At 40.7% G+C, this 17,316-nt stretch overlaps 1 protein-coding gene and 1 long non-coding RNA gene across 2 annotated transcripts in view; one reads left to right on the forward strand and one right to left on the reverse strand.

Annotated features, from left to right (window-relative positions):
* The window catches only part of EP300 (E1A binding protein p300), a 69,762-nt gene that overhangs the window by 33,973 nt on the left and 18,473 nt on the right, over positions 1-17,316 (forward strand). The window contains exons 10-19 of the mRNA XM_028532020.2: positions 169-343; positions 6,477-6,557; positions 6,994-7,103; positions 8,574-8,711; positions 9,421-9,858; positions 11,167-11,346; positions 11,572-11,716; positions 13,935-14,053; positions 15,470-15,709; positions 16,587-16,675. Of these exons, the coding sequence (XP_028387821.1) occupies positions 169-343; positions 6,477-6,557; positions 6,994-7,103; positions 8,574-8,711; positions 9,421-9,858; positions 11,167-11,346; positions 11,572-11,716; positions 13,935-14,053; positions 15,470-15,709; positions 16,587-16,675 (1,715 nt within the window). The remainder of the gene's footprint in view (positions 1-168; positions 344-6,476; positions 6,558-6,993; positions 7,104-8,573; positions 8,712-9,420; positions 9,859-11,166; positions 11,347-11,571; positions 11,717-13,934; positions 14,054-15,469; positions 15,710-16,586; positions 16,676-17,316) is intronic.
* On the reverse strand, positions 12,874-13,928 carry LOC118499196. Its single transcript, XR_004901720.1, has 2 exons — positions 13,240-13,928; positions 12,874-13,008 (listed from the first exon to the last, which is right to left on the reverse strand). It is a non-coding gene; the product is annotated as an uncharacterized LOC118499196 (long non-coding RNA).

Consider the following 17,316-nt stretch of genomic DNA (forward strand, 5'->3'; position numbering starts at 1 on the left):
TGCTTTTCACATGATCATTCTGAAATGAGCCCATATTTGGAATTGTCTTCTGCCTACCTCTTTTAAAAATGAAGCTTAAATCTGTTCTTGGTTCTTTTTTTTTTTTCCTGTTACCTAATGATAATTGCATTTTTTCTCATCTCTAATTTGTTTTCAAAATTCAAAAAGGCGGAATACTACCACCTGCTAGCTGAGAAGATCTATAAAATCCAGAAAGAACTAGAAGAAAAACGAAGGACTAGACTACAGAAACAAAACAACCTGTCAAATGCTGCAGGCATGGTGCCAGTTGCCATGAACCCAGGGCCCACCATGGGGCAGCCACAACCAGGAATGACTTCTAGTAAGTGCTTTGTGTTACATTTGATTTGGGGAAAATTTGGTAATAAATGTTTCTCACCAATTAAGTTATAAATTTGTATTATGCAACTATTCTTGAATTTCTGAACTTTTTTTTTTTTTTGTCTTTGCAAAGAAAATAATTCATTCTCTGGTAAAAACAGTAGCCAAACAGTATATTTAAGATTTTTTAATGCGATGCTTAATACGACTTAATAATCTGGCATCATTTTTAGAGTCCAAGATACTCTTCTCTCACAGTGACACGTGGAAAAGGATAGCCCACAGGGTTTTACCGACTTACATATGGTAGGCAGCCAGCCAGTAGATGTAGACTGAGCAGGTTCAGAGGCCACACCAGCTTTCATACACCCTAAAAAAAAACAATACCATGTTACTTATATTGATAAAATATGTTCATAAGCTAAGAACTATTTTTTACAAACATTTAAAATTCATCTTGGTGGTTTCAGTGCTCTGGTTATAGCAGCCCTCTGAACCTAATGAATTAACCAGGTAGCTGGGATTGCTTTTCATTGCCTTATTCATTGACTCACTAATAGGTTCTCAGCAGTGAAATGTGGAGTTAGGTACACGATAGTGAGAAAGAATACAGGCTATTTAAATGATATGAAGAGTTCTGACCTGTGTGGCTCAGTGGGTTGGGCATCTTCCCACATGGTGAAAGGTCACCAGTTCGATGCCCAGTCAGGGCACACGCCTGGATTGCAGGCCGGGTCCTCAGTCGGGGGCATACAAGAGTCAACCTCCTGATGTATCTCTCAGAGATTGATGTTTATCTCCCTCTCTCTAAAAGTAAATCAATAAACTCTTTAAAAGAAGGGGGAGATATGAGAACAAAAGATATCATAAGTGTAAGTAATAGGCAAGCCAAGGAAGATATTTTCAATATTAAAGGTACTAATTTTCTTAATATATAACCTGAAGGGGAAAGAAATAGATGAAACATTATGAGGAAAAGTAGGAAAAGGAAATGAAAGAATAAGTAAAATCAGTACAGACTTCTGTGTGTCTCTAAAGGTTAAAATGGACTTTAGTGACATGACTTAAAAAATATATGCTATATGTTAAGAGTTTAAATGGTTGTTCATTCCCCTAACTCCAGTCATTCCATTCTTAGGAATTTAATTCCAAGCAGTAATGATATAATTGGCACAGAAATAGTCACAGCATAATACTGTAGAAACATCCTAAACGTGCTCCAGTACTGTACTGCTAAAGTAATCATACAGCTCTACACTAGAATATTGTAGTAGAGACATCCCGGAGCATTCCCTTTCATGTCAAGCACCGGGAGACAGGCGGATGCAACGAGTCATGTACTTCAAGGTGATGGTCAAGCTATGACTGAGAGAAGGACAGCTCCCTAGTGATTCCACATACCCTCTTTGAGCAGCGAGCGCGGCCCAAGCTTGCTGCTCCCTCCACGGAGATACAGCTAGGAAAGATCCAACCTGGGATCCTTGAGTAAAACTGCAAGGGAATGACTGCAAGCCACAATCAGCAGAATAGAAAAAGAATTTGAGGGATTATTTTGAAAAACAAATTTTCAGAAGAAAAATTGAAAAATTGCTACACAGAAGAAATTAAAACATAAAAATACAGCAGAGGACAAAAAAGGTGCACTGGATTGTTGACCAAGTTAAAAGCCATATTATCAATAACAAAACAGAAGGTAGGACTTAAACAGCTTTATTTTAAATGGTTCAAAATAAAATGGGAAATTTTTTTTAAAAATCAGATCATTAGAGAAATGATAGATAATGGGTTGGCCAAAAAGTTCATCTGGTTTTTGGTTTGTTTGTTTGTTTGTTTGTTTTTTATGTAAGATGGCTCTAAAAGCGCCTAGTCATGTTTAACTCCATTAAAAATAGTTTTGTTAGATTGTATTTTGACAGCTGTCATGTCAGTGTGCATATTTAAAAAAAAAAAAAAAAATTAAAGCCCTGGCTAGTGTGGCTCAGTGGATTGAGTGCCAGCCTGTGAACCAGAGGTTGCTGGTTGGATTCCCACTCAGGGCACATGCCTGGTTGATGGCCAGGTCCCCACTTGCGGGGGGTGCTCAAGAGGCGGCCACATACATTGATGTTTCTCTCCCTTCCTCCCTCCCTCCCTCTCTAAAAACAAATAAATCTAATCTAAAAAAAAATTAAAACTGATAAATTTCTGTGTAACTGTTTAATACTGAGGATTGAAGAAAATATGCAACACTTTCGGCATATTATACTTTATTATTCCAAGAAGGTAAAAATGCAACTGAAATGCAAAAAGGGGGTTTCTGCAACGTATGGGGAGAAAGTGCTGTAACTAACATGTTAGTGGATTTATGGATAAAGTAAGTTTGTGTATATATACACATAATGAAATATTGTTTGGCTATAAGAAAGAATATCTTGCCCTGGCTGGCATAGCTGAGTAGATTGAGCTTGGGCTGCGAACCAAAGCATCGCAGGTTCAATTCCTAATCAGGGCACATGCCTGGGTTGCAGGCCACGGCCCCCAGCAGCCGCACGTTGATGTTTCTCTATCTATCTCTATCTCTATGTCTATCTCTATATCTCTCTCCGCCTCCCTTCTTCCCTCCCATCTCTCTCTAAAAAAATAAATAAATAAATAAATAAAATCTTTTAAAAAAAAAGAATATCTTATGCCCTGGCTGGTGTAGCTCAGTGGATTGAGTGCAGGCTACAAACCAAAGAGTTGCTGGTTCAGTTCCCAGTCAGGTTACACGCCTGGGTTGCAGGCCAGGTCCCAGTGGGGGCCACATAAGAGGCAACCACACATTGATGTTTCTCTCCCTCCATTCCCCTCTCTCTAAAAATAAATAAATAAAAATTTAAAAAAAAATATCTTGCTGCTTGCAGCAACATGGATGGACCTTGGAGGAGGGTATTGCGCCAAAAGAAGTAAGTCAGGCAGAGAAAGATACCATGTGATCTCACTTACATGTGGGATCTTGTAAAACAAAAACAAGCTCATAGATGCAGAGAACTATTGGCTGTTGATAGAGACAGAGAGTGAGAGATGGGCAAAATGGGTGAAGGGCATTCAAAAGGTACAATTTCCAACTCTGGCCGATGGGCCTGGTTTGTTGTAGTGTTGTTCCATGAACCAAAAGGTTGTGGTTTCCACAGTGCATCTCTCTCAGCCCCTCTCTCCCTCCATCTTTTTCTCTCATTTTAAAAAACAAAACAAAACAAAACACCTTCCAGTTATAAAGTAAATGTCCTGGGTATGTAATGAACAGCATTGTGACCATAGTTAATACTGTGTTGCTCATTTGCAATACAAAGTTGCCGAGAGAGAAGATCTTTAAATTCTAGTCACAAGGAAAAAGCGTTAAGTCTGTATGATGAGGGATGTTATCTAGACTCACTGGGGTGATCATTTCAGTGTCTACAAATACCAAACCATTATGTTGTCCGCCTGAAACTATTGATGACAGTTTTCACATTTAGTGTGATGCATTAAATTGAATGAATTTATTTCTATCTAATTTTTATATTTGCATAAATAAATAATTGTTAAGAGGCAGGATTATGGAAGATTTGAACTTTGGGGTTTTTTATTTTTTGTTCTTTTTTTGCAAAGTATAATACATTCATTGTGTAATGGTGTGTGTATGTGTGTGTGTATAAAAAATTATGGCTATGGTATATGGGTCTATGTATTGGTCTAGAAAGATGTTTGTAATAAGTTACTGTGAGCAACGTATATGTGCAGTCCGAAAAAAAAAAACTAGATTATTAACAAGGTTGAACGGGAGCCAGCTCGGTTTTTAAAGTTTTTGTTTTTGTTGTGTGTGTGTGTGTCGTCTTTTATTTTTTTAAAGATTTTATTTATTTTTGAGAGAGAGAAAGGGAGAGAAACATCTTTGTGAGAAAGATGGGAATTAAACTGGTGACCTTTCAATTCACAGGCTGGCACTCAGTCCACTGAGCAACACTAGCCAGAGCCTCAGTCAATTTTTTGAAAATTTAAAAACTTAAAGAGAAAGTTGATGACAGACAAGTACATATATTATAATCTGATTTTTTTTTTATTTTTTTTAATTGTAGCACATTCCCAAAGAGTAGTTCTAGAAGAAATAAATACTAATCTTCTAGCATTGGTTTCTTGTGGGGGTGGTAGGGTACCTGTATAACTTATGTTGTATTTTATGAGGTTTTTGGTTGTCTGATCTGTGTGTGTATTTTGCATTAAGAGTATTTATTTAAATATGAATGGTTGACATTTTAATTAATGGTTTTATGTGTATACATATATTTATCTGTAAATACTTAAAAGCTCTCATCAAACTGTTCCTTCAGATGTTTCATCAGATGTTTCTTGTGATTAAAAAAAAATGAGTTACCTATAAGCTGACAGTAGATTCAGGACAATTGATGCCATTCACTCAATAAAAAAAAATTATAGCTGTATATCATAGTTGTAGGCAAAAGTGCTTAGGCCAGATGTGGGCGATAGGATTATGTTTCTAATTTTTCCATTTGCTTAGTATCGCCAATTTAAAATCTGGGCTTCTGGCTGTCTGTAAAAATGGGAGGATCCAGCAGATTCGGCTCGCTCTCCCACCGGGACACCGCTGTCCGTAACTAGAGCCAGGGTCTCTACTTCACCACAGTCCTCCCTGTTCCCTGGTGTTTCGGGCGCTTAGTCTCCTCTACTCGTTGATACCAACTGCCTGGCCCCTGCTGGCATTTGGCTTGCAGTACCAATCCATATTATTGACAGGAGAAAAAGTTCCTCATATATTAGGTGAAAACTGTTTTCTATAAAGCGTATGTGGAAGATTAAAGCTGTCGATAGAGGTTTGTCTCTTCTTACTGTGTTCTCTAAATTTTTATATAGTTTACACTTAGCTTAGACAGGTAATTTTGTAAGTCTTACACAGTTAGAATTAAAAGATTATATGACTAAGTGTTCACATTCTTCCGGTTTTAATTTGACTGCATTATTTTATTAGGAGCAATATTAGTAGTAAGTCTTTATGAAGTTAGCAACTTGAGTTGCAGTAAGTCACTTAGTTGTGAGATCATTTTTATTAAACAAAAGTGATAGCAAAATTCGAGAGTTGCTGGAGCGGTGGGCTTGGCCGTGTGGCACACTGAAGTGGAAGGCTTGGGTGCGTGGAGCTTCGCGTGTGGGGTAGACGAGACAGAGCTGGTTCGCTGCGAGCACAGTGTCCTTTCCAGGGGTGCTGTGTGTAGAAAGAACTATCTACTCCGCTCACCTCCGCTCACCTCCGCTCACCGTGATGTGGAAGAGATTGGGAAGTGCTACGCTAGAGGATGTGGACATGATCCAAGAAAAATTCGAATTTTATGTATTCATATTTTAGTCTCTTACACTTTTTGTATCTGTTTTAAAAGGTGCATGAGATGTAGTATGGTATAATGTGTATATTATTTAAAGTCAGTGTTCGCAGTGGGCTTGTGTACATAAGAACACGTATCATTGAGGTACACACAGTCAGAGTTGGTTACCGGACCAAGTCCGTGGCCCTTGTCTATGGAGGTGCTCTGCTGCGTACAAACCAATCATCTAATTCAGTCAGGTAGTGGCATATTAAATGTTGTTACAGCTCTTTTTGTAATTACAAACTTTTTAAAAAGATTTTACCCATTCTTAGAGGGGAAGAAGGGAAGAAAAGGAGAAAGCGAGGGAGAGAAATATCAATATGTGGTTGCCTCTCGAGCCCCTGACTTGGGGACCTGGCCTGCAACTCAGGCATGCGCCCCAACCGGGAATCAAACTGGTGACCCTTCAGTTTGCAGCCTGGGCTCAGCCCACAAAACTACACCAGCCAAGTCAACTTTTATTTTTATTCCTCTAAATTTATTTATTTAAGATTTTATGTTATTTTCCTATTAACACTGAAAGCACAGTAGTTCATAAAGGAATGTACTAAAACCATTTGGAGGTTTTGTGGGTTTTTTCCCTATATTTCAGAACTAACATTTTTTCTGGATCCTGTCTAATTCATAGTTTTTATTGTTTTGTGATTCAGGCTGAATTCTTCAAGATACTGCTAAAATACTTTGTGGAGTTTTATTTCAGGGAAAGAAGCTGGCTGAAAAAGATACTTTTCTGACCATTCCTCTATTTCCTTCTAGATGGCCCCCTGCTTGATCCGTCTTTGGTGCGTGGCAGTGTGCCAACAAACCAGATGATGCCTCGGATAACTCCACAACCGGGTACGTCATGGAAGAAATCCGTGTCTTTAACCATGGCCTTTTTTAACAAAGTCCCTGGTGTACTACAAGATTCTGCTTCCCACCTTGATTCTTGCCTCAGGCAAGCAGCAGGTATCATAATTACCTGCTTAAGAAATCTGAAAACCTTTTGGAGTTGGAGCCTAGGAGAGGAAGAGAAGGATAAAGAGCAGGTTGGCTGGCAAGTCAAGGGGCAAAAGACACTAAATAATCAAGCATTCATTTAAAAACAGTTGGCCAAAATGGAATTTATATTAATAATGCCCTGTGGCTGCTGTGAATTAAATAGATTCATTAACAGTTGAGAACAGGTTCCTCTATTTGTTCTGATAAAATGATGTAGAATCAGAAGTAAAAACTCTTTCTTGTATTGATTTCATGAAGGTATTCAGATCTAATATTTTATACTTATTCATAGGTTTAAGTCAATTTCCCCAGATGAATATGCCCCAGCCCCCTATTGGACCCCGGCAAACCTCTCCTCTTCAGCACCATGGACAGTTAGCTCAGCCTGGAGCTCTTAACCCAGTAAGTTTGACTTCTTTGGGTAATCTCTTTTGGTCTCTACCTGACATTTTTAGTGTCCTTTTTCTTTGTTTCTACTTCAAAAATGTCTACATTTGCTGAAACAGCTAACTGTAAGTGATTAATCTTTCATTTTGACTCTTTCCATAATTCTGTTGTATGTGGCCCTAATACAGACATGATTAAATGACTCCATGTGTTTCAGAGATGAGATAAATACATGAACACTAAAATCCTTAATTTTCACCTTTTTTTATCTATAAATTGCTGTCAGAAATTTAGCCTACAGAAATAATCACTGAAGTATTAAAAGGATGTACTTGGAAGAGAATTCCATGTGAACAATGTTACATTGTAGACTCTGTTTTGAAAAAAGGTCATATCCTGAATGCACATTGGAGGATTTGTTAGGTCAAATTATGGTACATCTGTAAATTGGAATGCTCTGTAAGCAATAATTTGAGGACTTACAAGATGGCACAAAAGCTTTAAATTGAAAAACCAGTTTCTAAAGTGTGTGTGTGTGTTATGGGATCCGACATAGCTAAGATCTGTCCTGATTATCTACATAAAATAAACATTACAAGAAAGAGAACATTTCCGAATGCTCTTCATAGTCATAGTTCTGGAGAGCTCATAAGAGTAGCCGGTCACCTTTCCCTGGAGTCTCAGTGTTTAGTAGCTTGCATGCTTTGACACAATTGGCTGTCTTTCCCAAGGAGGAAACTGTCTTTTGCAGTGGAGGGGCAGTTACTTGGTCCTTGGGACTGGAGAAAAAGGATTCTAAGCATCTTGTTGCTCCTGATCCTATTCTCAGCTGTTGGTTGGCTCCAACCCTTAACCTGTCTTTCATATTTAGCTTGTGCCTCTAATTCTTGAGCCTTTTTTGGAGTCTGGCATAATGTCTTCCACATTTAATGAGGAGTCTTATGTAGTCTTTATTTCAATCTGTAATACACATACCTTTCTTAGATTATGGAAATTTTGGCCTTTGGTATGCCATAATTTTTTATTAAAGACCTGTATTTGTTTGGGATAATTTTGGAAATGAAATGTAACAATTCATTGTGAACCATGAATGTTACAACTTGTTCAACCACAACTTGTAAGATTTTACTTGTTTTTACCCATTATGGAGTCTTCCAGTTTGATCTGTTACTGTACCACCGACATGAGCAAAGGTTTAGTGAAATTTTGATTCACTCTCCTCACTTAACAGAGTTTGCAAAGAACTGAATACCTCTATTCTGTTAGAGTTATAAGTGCATTTATGTACCAGCAAATTTGTAATTTCTCTAGATTTAAATCTAAACTATGAGGCCTTCCTCCATTATCTTGACATGAGAGCCAGCTATTGCACCACTTTCTTCCTCCCTGCCCTACCCCACCCTCGCGTGGCAGGGCCAGAGCAGTTGGGGATCCCAGCCGCCCCAGTAGGACACCTGTAATGAAGCTGTGTCTCTTTGTGTGCAGCCTCTGGGCTACGGGCCTCGCGTGCAGCAGCCTTCCAGTCAGAGCCAGTTCCTCCCCCAGACTCCGTTCTCAACACAAGGGATGAGTGTAACAAATATGCCTTTGCCTCCGCCTGGGGGTCAAGCACCAGTGTCTCAAGTATGTCTCACAGATGGATTTCCTTATTTTATTTTTGATGTTTTTATTTATTTCTAGAGTTGGGGGAAGGGAGGGAGACAGGGACAGAAGCATCAGTGTGTGGTTGCCTCTCACACACTCCGTACTGGGGACCTGGTACTCAGTCCTCTGAGCCACACCAGCCAGGGCTGGCTTGGGTTTCTTACAGGGAAGGGGAGTGGCAAATAGTGGGTGAGAGTAAATTATTTTTTTTAAGGTTTTAATAAGAACAGTTATAAACGTAGTCTGGACAGTGAAGACATTAATCTGTGGCATAGAGCTATATTGTTAACGAACTAGAAGAAAATTGAATTGATAGTTTTGACCATTTTTTTTAGTAGTGAACTCATTAAAAGGCAACCCTAGTGACAACTGCCATGCAGAAGGAAGCACTCTAGCTAAAGAGCGTATGAAGGCCAGAAAACACTGTACTCACTCGTTCCATGCCCCTGCGGTGACTGTGGCCATTCTGCTGAGTTTTTTGAAGTCTATTTAATTGTACTATGTTATCCAGAGATACGCACCTCCCCCGCTCCCCCATAACAGGATTTTTATCATATTGTAAAATGGAGGCATTCATTGCCATTTTCTGTTTAATCAGTTTGTGTCCTTAAATGCATATAACCTGCCTATGTAAATACTTCCCTAATTCTCTTCATTGCCATCTTACTGTGTTTTTTCATTTTAACAGGCACAAATGTCCAGTTCTTCCTGCCCGGTGAACTCGCCTATAATGCCTCCAGGGTCTCAAGGGAGCCACATTCACTGTCCCCCTCTCCCTCAACCAGCTCTGCATCAGAATTCACCCTCCCCCGTACCTAGTCGTACCCCCACCCCTCACCACACACCCCCAAGCATAGGGGCTCCGCAGCCACCAGCAACAGCAATTCCAGCCCCTGTCCCTACACCTCCAGCTATGCCACCTGGACCACAGTCCCAGGCTCTGCATCCACCTCCAAGGCAGACACCTACGCCACCACCAACGCAACTTCCTCCCCAAGTGCAGCCTTCGCTTGCTGCCGCCGCCTCAGCTGACCAGCCGCAGCAGCAGCCTCTCTCTCAGCAGAGTACATCGGCGTCTGCTCCCACACCGACGGCGCCGCTGCCGCCGCCGCAGCCTGCCACTCCAGTAAGCGGGGGTGGGCTTTAGGCAGTGGCGTTCCCGCTGTTCTGTGGTGGTAAAGTACTTCTGTGCTTCGGTGTTTCTATGATCTGCTGCTGTGTCTCTTACTGTTGTCTTCCCAGTCGGGGATTTTCTTTCCTTTCCTTTTCCTTTTCCTTTCCTTTTTCTTTCTTTCTCTCACTTCTTTTCTTTCTTTTCCTTTTGTACTGTCTAGCACAAAAGTAGTTCAAAGATTTTGTTTAGGTCTGATGGTGACCCTGCTGTGGTTTGTGTTGTATTCTGACGCTTCAAAGCACGTAAGGGAGATCACAAGAGGAGAGCCAGTAGTACATTTAGTATACCCACATGAATTTTAAAGAATCTTTTTCAAATGGTCTGAGCTGTAATATTGAGAGCAAATGAACAACAACAAAATTGTGGATTTACGAGTGTCTGTGGTCCTGGCCAAGGTTAGACAGTTATGATCTAAGATGAGAAAGATATGGGCCTGGAACAACTTGCAGCTTCCTTGTGTTATATATATCATGGACATCTAAATTCACATCTAATAGTTGCATCCTTGCTGATACAATTCTGTGTGTGAAGGCTTAGAACCTTCTTGATCACTGATACTACTGTTTTCATTCTCTGTCATGTTGCTGAACTGAGAAAACCCATTAGTCACAGCTACTATAAACACTGTTTGTTAGTGACTGGTTTACCCTGGCGTCTGATGGGCAAGAAAGGGCAGTGTGCAGAAAGGAAACTTGATTTTATTGTATATAAGGTAGTTCCTGAAAATACCAACCTCTCCTTATGAGAATTTTTATTGGAAGACAGGAAAAATGTAGAGAATGGACAGTTAAGCCATTAGATTGTTATTGTTCCAAGCAGCTACTCAGTATGAGGGTTCAGTATAGTCTACCTTTCTGGACATTTGAAACTTTTCCTAATGAGACGTTACAAACAAAATTAGATAGTCAGTCATCCTTTCTTTTCTTTCCATTTCTCTGTAAGTGTGAGCTCCTCTCAGCAGCCATCTGAAACCTCCACCCCTCACACACTGCCACAAAGTGATGGTCACCACAGAGCCCACTGATGGTTCTTCTGTGTGCAGCCAGTCAGCCCATATTTTTAAGTCTTTAATCTCCTGTTCTAAAAGCATAATTGACTACAAGGGGGTGAAATAGACAAGTGTAAGTGAAAGCACAGTAAGTGGATATAATTATAACAGCCTAGAAATAGATGGTTAACCATGCCATCCTGTTGTGTAGCTTAAATTCTGGTTGTATAATTGGCAAACTTTTTGTGTTTTTCCCCCCTCTCTCTGCTTAGCTTTCTCAGCCAGCTGTAAGCATTGAGGGGCAGGTATCAAACCCTCCATCTACTAGTAGCACAGAAGTGAATTCTCAGGCCATTTCTGAGAAGCAGCCTTCACAGGAAGTGAAAGTGGAGACTAAAATGGAAGTGGATCAGCCAGAACCAGCAGATTCTCAGCCAGAGGATATTCCGGAGGTGAGAGTAGGGCAGTTACTGTTATTTGGTTAGGAACTCAGTCTAGGAATCGAATTAAACATGTTAACAGGGAAGTATTCTGATACTCATTTCATTGATTTCCATGCAAGAAAAGGGTCTTTAGATATGTCCACCGGGAGGCAAGGGGGTGGAAATAAGACAGGGATCTTCCTGCATCCTGTTGCATGTCTTTAGAATACCAAAACAACTTATCTTGCCTTTTAGACTAAAGTGGAAGATTGTAAAGTGGAACCCACAGAGACAGAAGAGAGAAGCACTGAATTAAAAACGGAAGCAAAAGAGGAGGAAGACCAGCCAAGTACTTCAGTTACCCAGTCCTCTCCAGCCCCAGGACAGTCAAAGAAGAAGAGTAAGTTTCTTAAGCTCTGTGTTCTTGGAGGCGGGGAAAAACCAAAGAGCTTGAGAAGAATGGGATCAGGCTTCGGGCTCCTTGGGCCTTGGAAATGGACTTGAATGTGATTTCATTAGTCTTGGAGCCCTTGGCCTGGTCTCTTCATTAACTAATATTGGAAAATAATATATTGATTTTGTTTGTTTAAGGTATATAACTTCCTGGAATCACTGGGTCAATCATTCCCATCATTTCTTCAGGGTTGGCTGGTTATAACACCCTATCAAAATTGTCTTTTTCAGAGGAAGGAAATTAACCAATTCGCGGAATGCAGAAAATAATAGCAATTTATTGTTAACCTACTGTGCACCAGGCACTGTCGTCACACACCTGAATTCTCGCATCTGACAAGTTCACAAAAACTCTGAGGCTGTTGATCCCATTATACAGCCCAGAAAGCTGAAGCTCAGTGAGATTAAGTAACTGGCCCCAACTTACTCAGCCAGTACGTGAGCCAGGTGGTTTAGTAGAGAAGTTGGTTTTGAACCATTTTGCTGCACATTGGTTAATCAAGTCGAGTAAGCAGCACTGCTTAACACAGTGTTAAATTCAAGCATTTCCCACAGAAATTAACTAGTTTAAGGCGAGAACTAACTGCAGCTCTGGTGACCCCTTCAGTGACACACTGAGGACTTACCTCAAGAGTGAGTCTCCTGGCTCCTAGAGATGATGTATCATTAATACAATGTGCTTTAAAATGTTGGGGTTACAAAAATTATTTTCATTTAAAAATAAGGTTGTACGACGTGTTACTTTAAAGTAGGCTGCAGCAAACCTGGTCTTACTAGTAGGATTCTCTCTTTAGAACAGCTCATCTCGTACTGGCTGGTACATAGTTGGTTAAAGCATCGTCCCAATACACCAAGGTTGTGGGTTCCATCCCCAGTCAGGGCACATACAAGAAGCAACCAAATGAGTTGTATAAATTAGTGGAACGACAGTCAGCAGAAATAGTCTCTATTTCTCCCTCTCCCTTCTTCACTTTCCCTAAAAAGTCAATAATTAAAAAAATTAAAAACCTAGCTAACTTCCCAGGTTTGCTGAAATTCTGTTTGAGTATGATTAAGTATGAGAGACAAAGAAGCCTCTCCCCCGTTTGTCTGATTTTTTTTTCCCATGGCAGCCCCCACAATGAGGTGAAAATACCTAAAGTGATAAAATACATACCCTCCTGAAGGTAAAATTAATTCATAAATAGTAGAAATAACAAGGTCTCTGCTCAAATGTGTTTTTAAAGCTCAAAACTAGCCCTGGCTGGTGTAGCTCAGTGGATTGAGCGTGGGCTGCGAACCAAAGCATTGCAGGTTCGATTCCCAGTCAGGGCACATGCCTGGGTTGCAGGCCACGGCCCCCAGCAACTGCACATTGATGTTTCTCTCTCTCTCTCTTGCTCTCACTTTCACTCTCGCTCGCTTTCTCTTCCTCCCCTCTCTAAAAATAAATAAAATCTCTCTTAAAAAAAAAAAGGCTCAATACTAGACCCTTAATGACTACCTCCTTGTACGACGGACTAAATTGATTCCACTTAGGACACACCTGCAAGTCTTTCCTGACTTTAGGGAAACATACTGAAAATGCATTTGGACACAATTTGGTCAGCTGAGTCTACTGTTCCAGCAATAACCATTTAGTTCTGCTTCCTTGGACTATAAACCTAACATTTGCAGTTAAAATTGTAACTACGTCTTCCTCCTAAGCTCTAAAACATAATGGGGGACTCTTCAGTGCTTCTGATACCTTCACTGGTAATACAGTGCCAGGTCTGATTTCTGGCTTGTTGAATACCGATATGACTGAATGAATTCGTTCCATTCTTGTTTGGTAGCATCCCCATCCTATCACCAGTATCTTTTGAAATATTTTGAAAGTCTCTTCATAAATTTTTGGAAGGTTTGAGATTCTTTGCTCGGTCAAGACCATCTTAACTAAGTTTTGGACTGCAAAATGAACTGAGCCATTAAAGGTGTTTAAAGGCAGTCGGGCATGGCATTTTGAAGGTCCCCCCGAAGCGGACCGGGAGTTAGAAACAGGAAGGTGCCCCTTAGTGATATTTCCATGAGGACAATGTAGGCAACTTTGTGTCTTATGATTCTTGAGAGATTTTCATAGTTTTGACTTGAACCTTTTTTCCTGTCTTTGCTTAATTGATAACTAATTTCAGATGTACTCTTTTCAGTTTTCAAGCCAGAAGAATTGCGTCAGGCACTGATGCCAACATTGGAGGCACTTTACCGACAGGATCCAGAATCCCTTCCCTTTCGTCAGCCTGTGGACCCTCAGCTTCTAGGAATCCCTGTAAGTATGTGGTGGTACTTTTGATTGTGGCGGTGGTGGTGTTTTATTATCATCATCACTCAGACATGATTCACACATTGCACAGGTCATTCTCTCAAATTGTACAATTTAGTGGGTTTTCTGTATTCACAGAATTGTGTAACCATCACCACAGTCAGTTTGGGATCATTTTTACTAGCCCACGAAAGGACCCCCATCTCCGTAAGCAGTCACTCCCCGTTTCCTTCACAACCTCCACTGCCACTACCTGCAGCCAACCATTAGTCTGCTTTCTGTCTCTGGACTTGTCTGTTCTGGTCACTGCATTAAATGGGGTCATGCCGTATGTGGCTCTTTGTAACTGGCTTCTTTCACTTAGCATAATGTTTTCAAGGTTCATCCATTTTGTAGCAAAAGACAATATTTCATTTCTTTTTATGGCCAAGCAATATTTCTTTGTGTGGCTATACCACATTGTCTTTACCCATTCTTTTGTTGATACAATTTGGATAATTTACACATGTTTTTGACTGGTGGCACTAGTCCTGCTATGAATATTTGTGTGCAAATTTTTGTGGTGTGTTTTTCTATCTCTTGGATAAATACCTAGGAATGTGATTCTTGGGTCATAGAGTTTATTTTTGTCACTTGAATAGCAGTGATTCATGATAGAATAGACCCAAATTAGCTTCATCTGCTTCTAAAGTTGCCTTTACATACCAGGCTAGCAGGTCTTGTCTGAGCATTTTAAGTGATGCTGAGTAAGGCAATAGAGTGCTTCATGGACCCGAAATCCATTAGGAACTCCCCCCACCCCAATATTTTCTGTGGCTCTGGATGGATCACTGATGTTCTCTGGACTGAATTTCCTTGTCTGTAGGTTCTTTGTAGTACTAAAATGTTAAGGGGCTTTGAACTGACCTCACAGATACTGTGCGGCACAGCACCTGGAACTGCTCCAGTAGACCGTCAGCCTGCCACATGGAAAGGCACTGTGGCAGCTCTTTTATTCCCTCTGCCCTCTGAGATGCTTCATATCTCTGTAGACTAATGATTTAAAGAAGTGTTGGAAGCCCTGGCTGGCGTAGCTCAGTGGATGGAGCGCGGGCTGGGAACCAAAGTGTCCCAGGTTCGATTCCCAGCCAGGGTACATTCCTGGGTTGCAGGCCATAACCTCCAGCAACCGCACATTGATATCTCTCTCTCTCTCTCTCTCTCTCTCTCTCTCTCTCTCTCTCTCTCCCCCTCCCTTCCCTCTCTAAAAATAAATAAATAAAATATTAAAAAAAAATAGAAGTGTTGGATATCAGTGAACCCTTCAGAAATATGGACAGGTCAGAAACTCAACGTTGCCTGGAAAATTAGTGTTGATGATAGGAAGGTACGCCATCTACCTTAAATAATTTGGGTAATGTTGTTTGGTGTCACGTGTCCTAGGATTACTTTGATATTGTAAAGAGCCCCATGGATCTTTCTACCATCAAGAGGAAGTTAGACACTGGACAGTATCAGGAGCCCTGGCAGTATGTGGACGACATTTGGCTTATGTTCAACAATGCCTGGTTATATAATCGGAAAACATCGCGGGTGTACAAATACTGCTCCAAGCTGTCTGAGGTCTTTGAACAAGAAATTGACCCAGTCATGCAAAGCCTTGGATATTGTTGTGGCAGAAAGGTAAGAAGTTTTTGCATTGATAAATATGGTCAAAAACATCATTGTGTGGTTGCTTCTTGAACGCCCCTCACTGGGAACCTGGCTGGTGTGGCTCAGTGGATTGAGTGCCTGTGACCCAAAGGGGTCGCTGGTTCGATTCCCAGTCAGGGCACAGACCTGAGTTGTGGGCCAGGGTCCCAGTGAGGGGTGCTCAAGAAGCAACCACACATTGATGTTTCTGACCCTTTCTTTCTCCCTCCCTTCCCCTCTGTTTATGAATGAATGAATGATTTTTAAAAATTGAGTTGAAAACTTAATTAGAATCCTGAATCAGGTTATAAGCTCATCTGGAGTGGGACCTTGGTCCTTAGTTCCCTGTGGGTGCAGACTTCCTGTCATGTATTTGTTTACCTGTGCATGCCAGTTCACATTAAACTCTTGAGTTCTGTGGCATGCAGTGGGAGGATATGACTGTTAAGTCTACTCACAGTGGTGAACCAATAATTTAGTAAACTAGAATGGTTTTAGTTCTGTGAACTGTCTTGGAAACAGGCCATTTTGAGTAACACAAATGAGCTAAGACTTCATTGACTTGTTTAATTTGCCAATGTAAATATTCTAGCTTGTCACCCTTGACTGGTGTGGCTCAGTGGATTGAGTGCTGGCCTGCGAACCAAGGGGTTGCCAGTTTGATTCCCAATCTAGGGCAAGTGCGTCAGTTACGGGCCAGGTCCCCAGTAGGGGGCGTGCAAGAGGCAACCACACGCTGATGATTCTCTTCCTCTCTTTATTCTTCCCTTCTTTCCCTCTAAAAAATAAATAAGTAAAATCTTTAAAAAATATATTCTAGCTTGTCCTTCAGGCCTGTGTACTATTTAATGGCTGTTTTCTTTTGCAGTTGGAATTTTCTCCACAGACACTCTGTTGCTATGGTAAGCAGCTGTGCACGATCCCTCGTGATGCCACATACTACAGTTACCAGAATAGGTAAGCTCGACCGTGTGGCCCGTAGTTCATGTGTCTGTGTGTCTCGGGAGTGCATGCAGATGGACCAACACACACGGTCATGGTTCATGTGTAACTTGCTTGGAAACAACTGTACAGCACAAGTTCTGGTCTTTGCAATTTGCCTTTGTAGAATTAACACAAGTTCTGACAGAAAGTGGCCTTGTATCAGATGCCTGGGCCCTGGTTTACAAAAATACTAAAGGCAAGAACTCAAAGCCTTAGGAGATCACACAACTTTCTAGCAATGAATTTTGCTAGTGAATTTTGTTTTATTTCACTTTTTATTTTTATTCCTGTAATAACACAACTGTGAGGTGGTGGCATCGATGTGACAACACCCCAGGCCTCACTGCTTTTTCCACTGCCCTTGCATAGCTGATCACAGCCTCGGATGACACTGAGATTTTCTAACTAATTAGTCTTTCTGCTTGTCCGTGAAATGGCTGCTGGCTATCTCCTTTCCCAAAAACTACCCAGAAAATTCTAAACCCAGTTTGTTAGATTTATATTTTTGGAAATATTTTCTTTTTATGCGTGATCTGTCCCTACGTAAGTAGTTGTTTTTGGTGTAAATGAAAACAGGATTCTAGAGTATTTGCTTTGCTTCCATTAAGCAAACA

The sequence above is a fragment of the Phyllostomus discolor genome, chromosome 2 (assembly GCF_004126475.2).
Source record: "Phyllostomus discolor isolate MPI-MPIP mPhyDis1 chromosome 2, mPhyDis1.pri.v3, whole genome shotgun sequence".
Classification (NCBI taxonomy): domain Eukaryota; kingdom Metazoa; phylum Chordata; class Mammalia; order Chiroptera; family Phyllostomidae; genus Phyllostomus; species Phyllostomus discolor.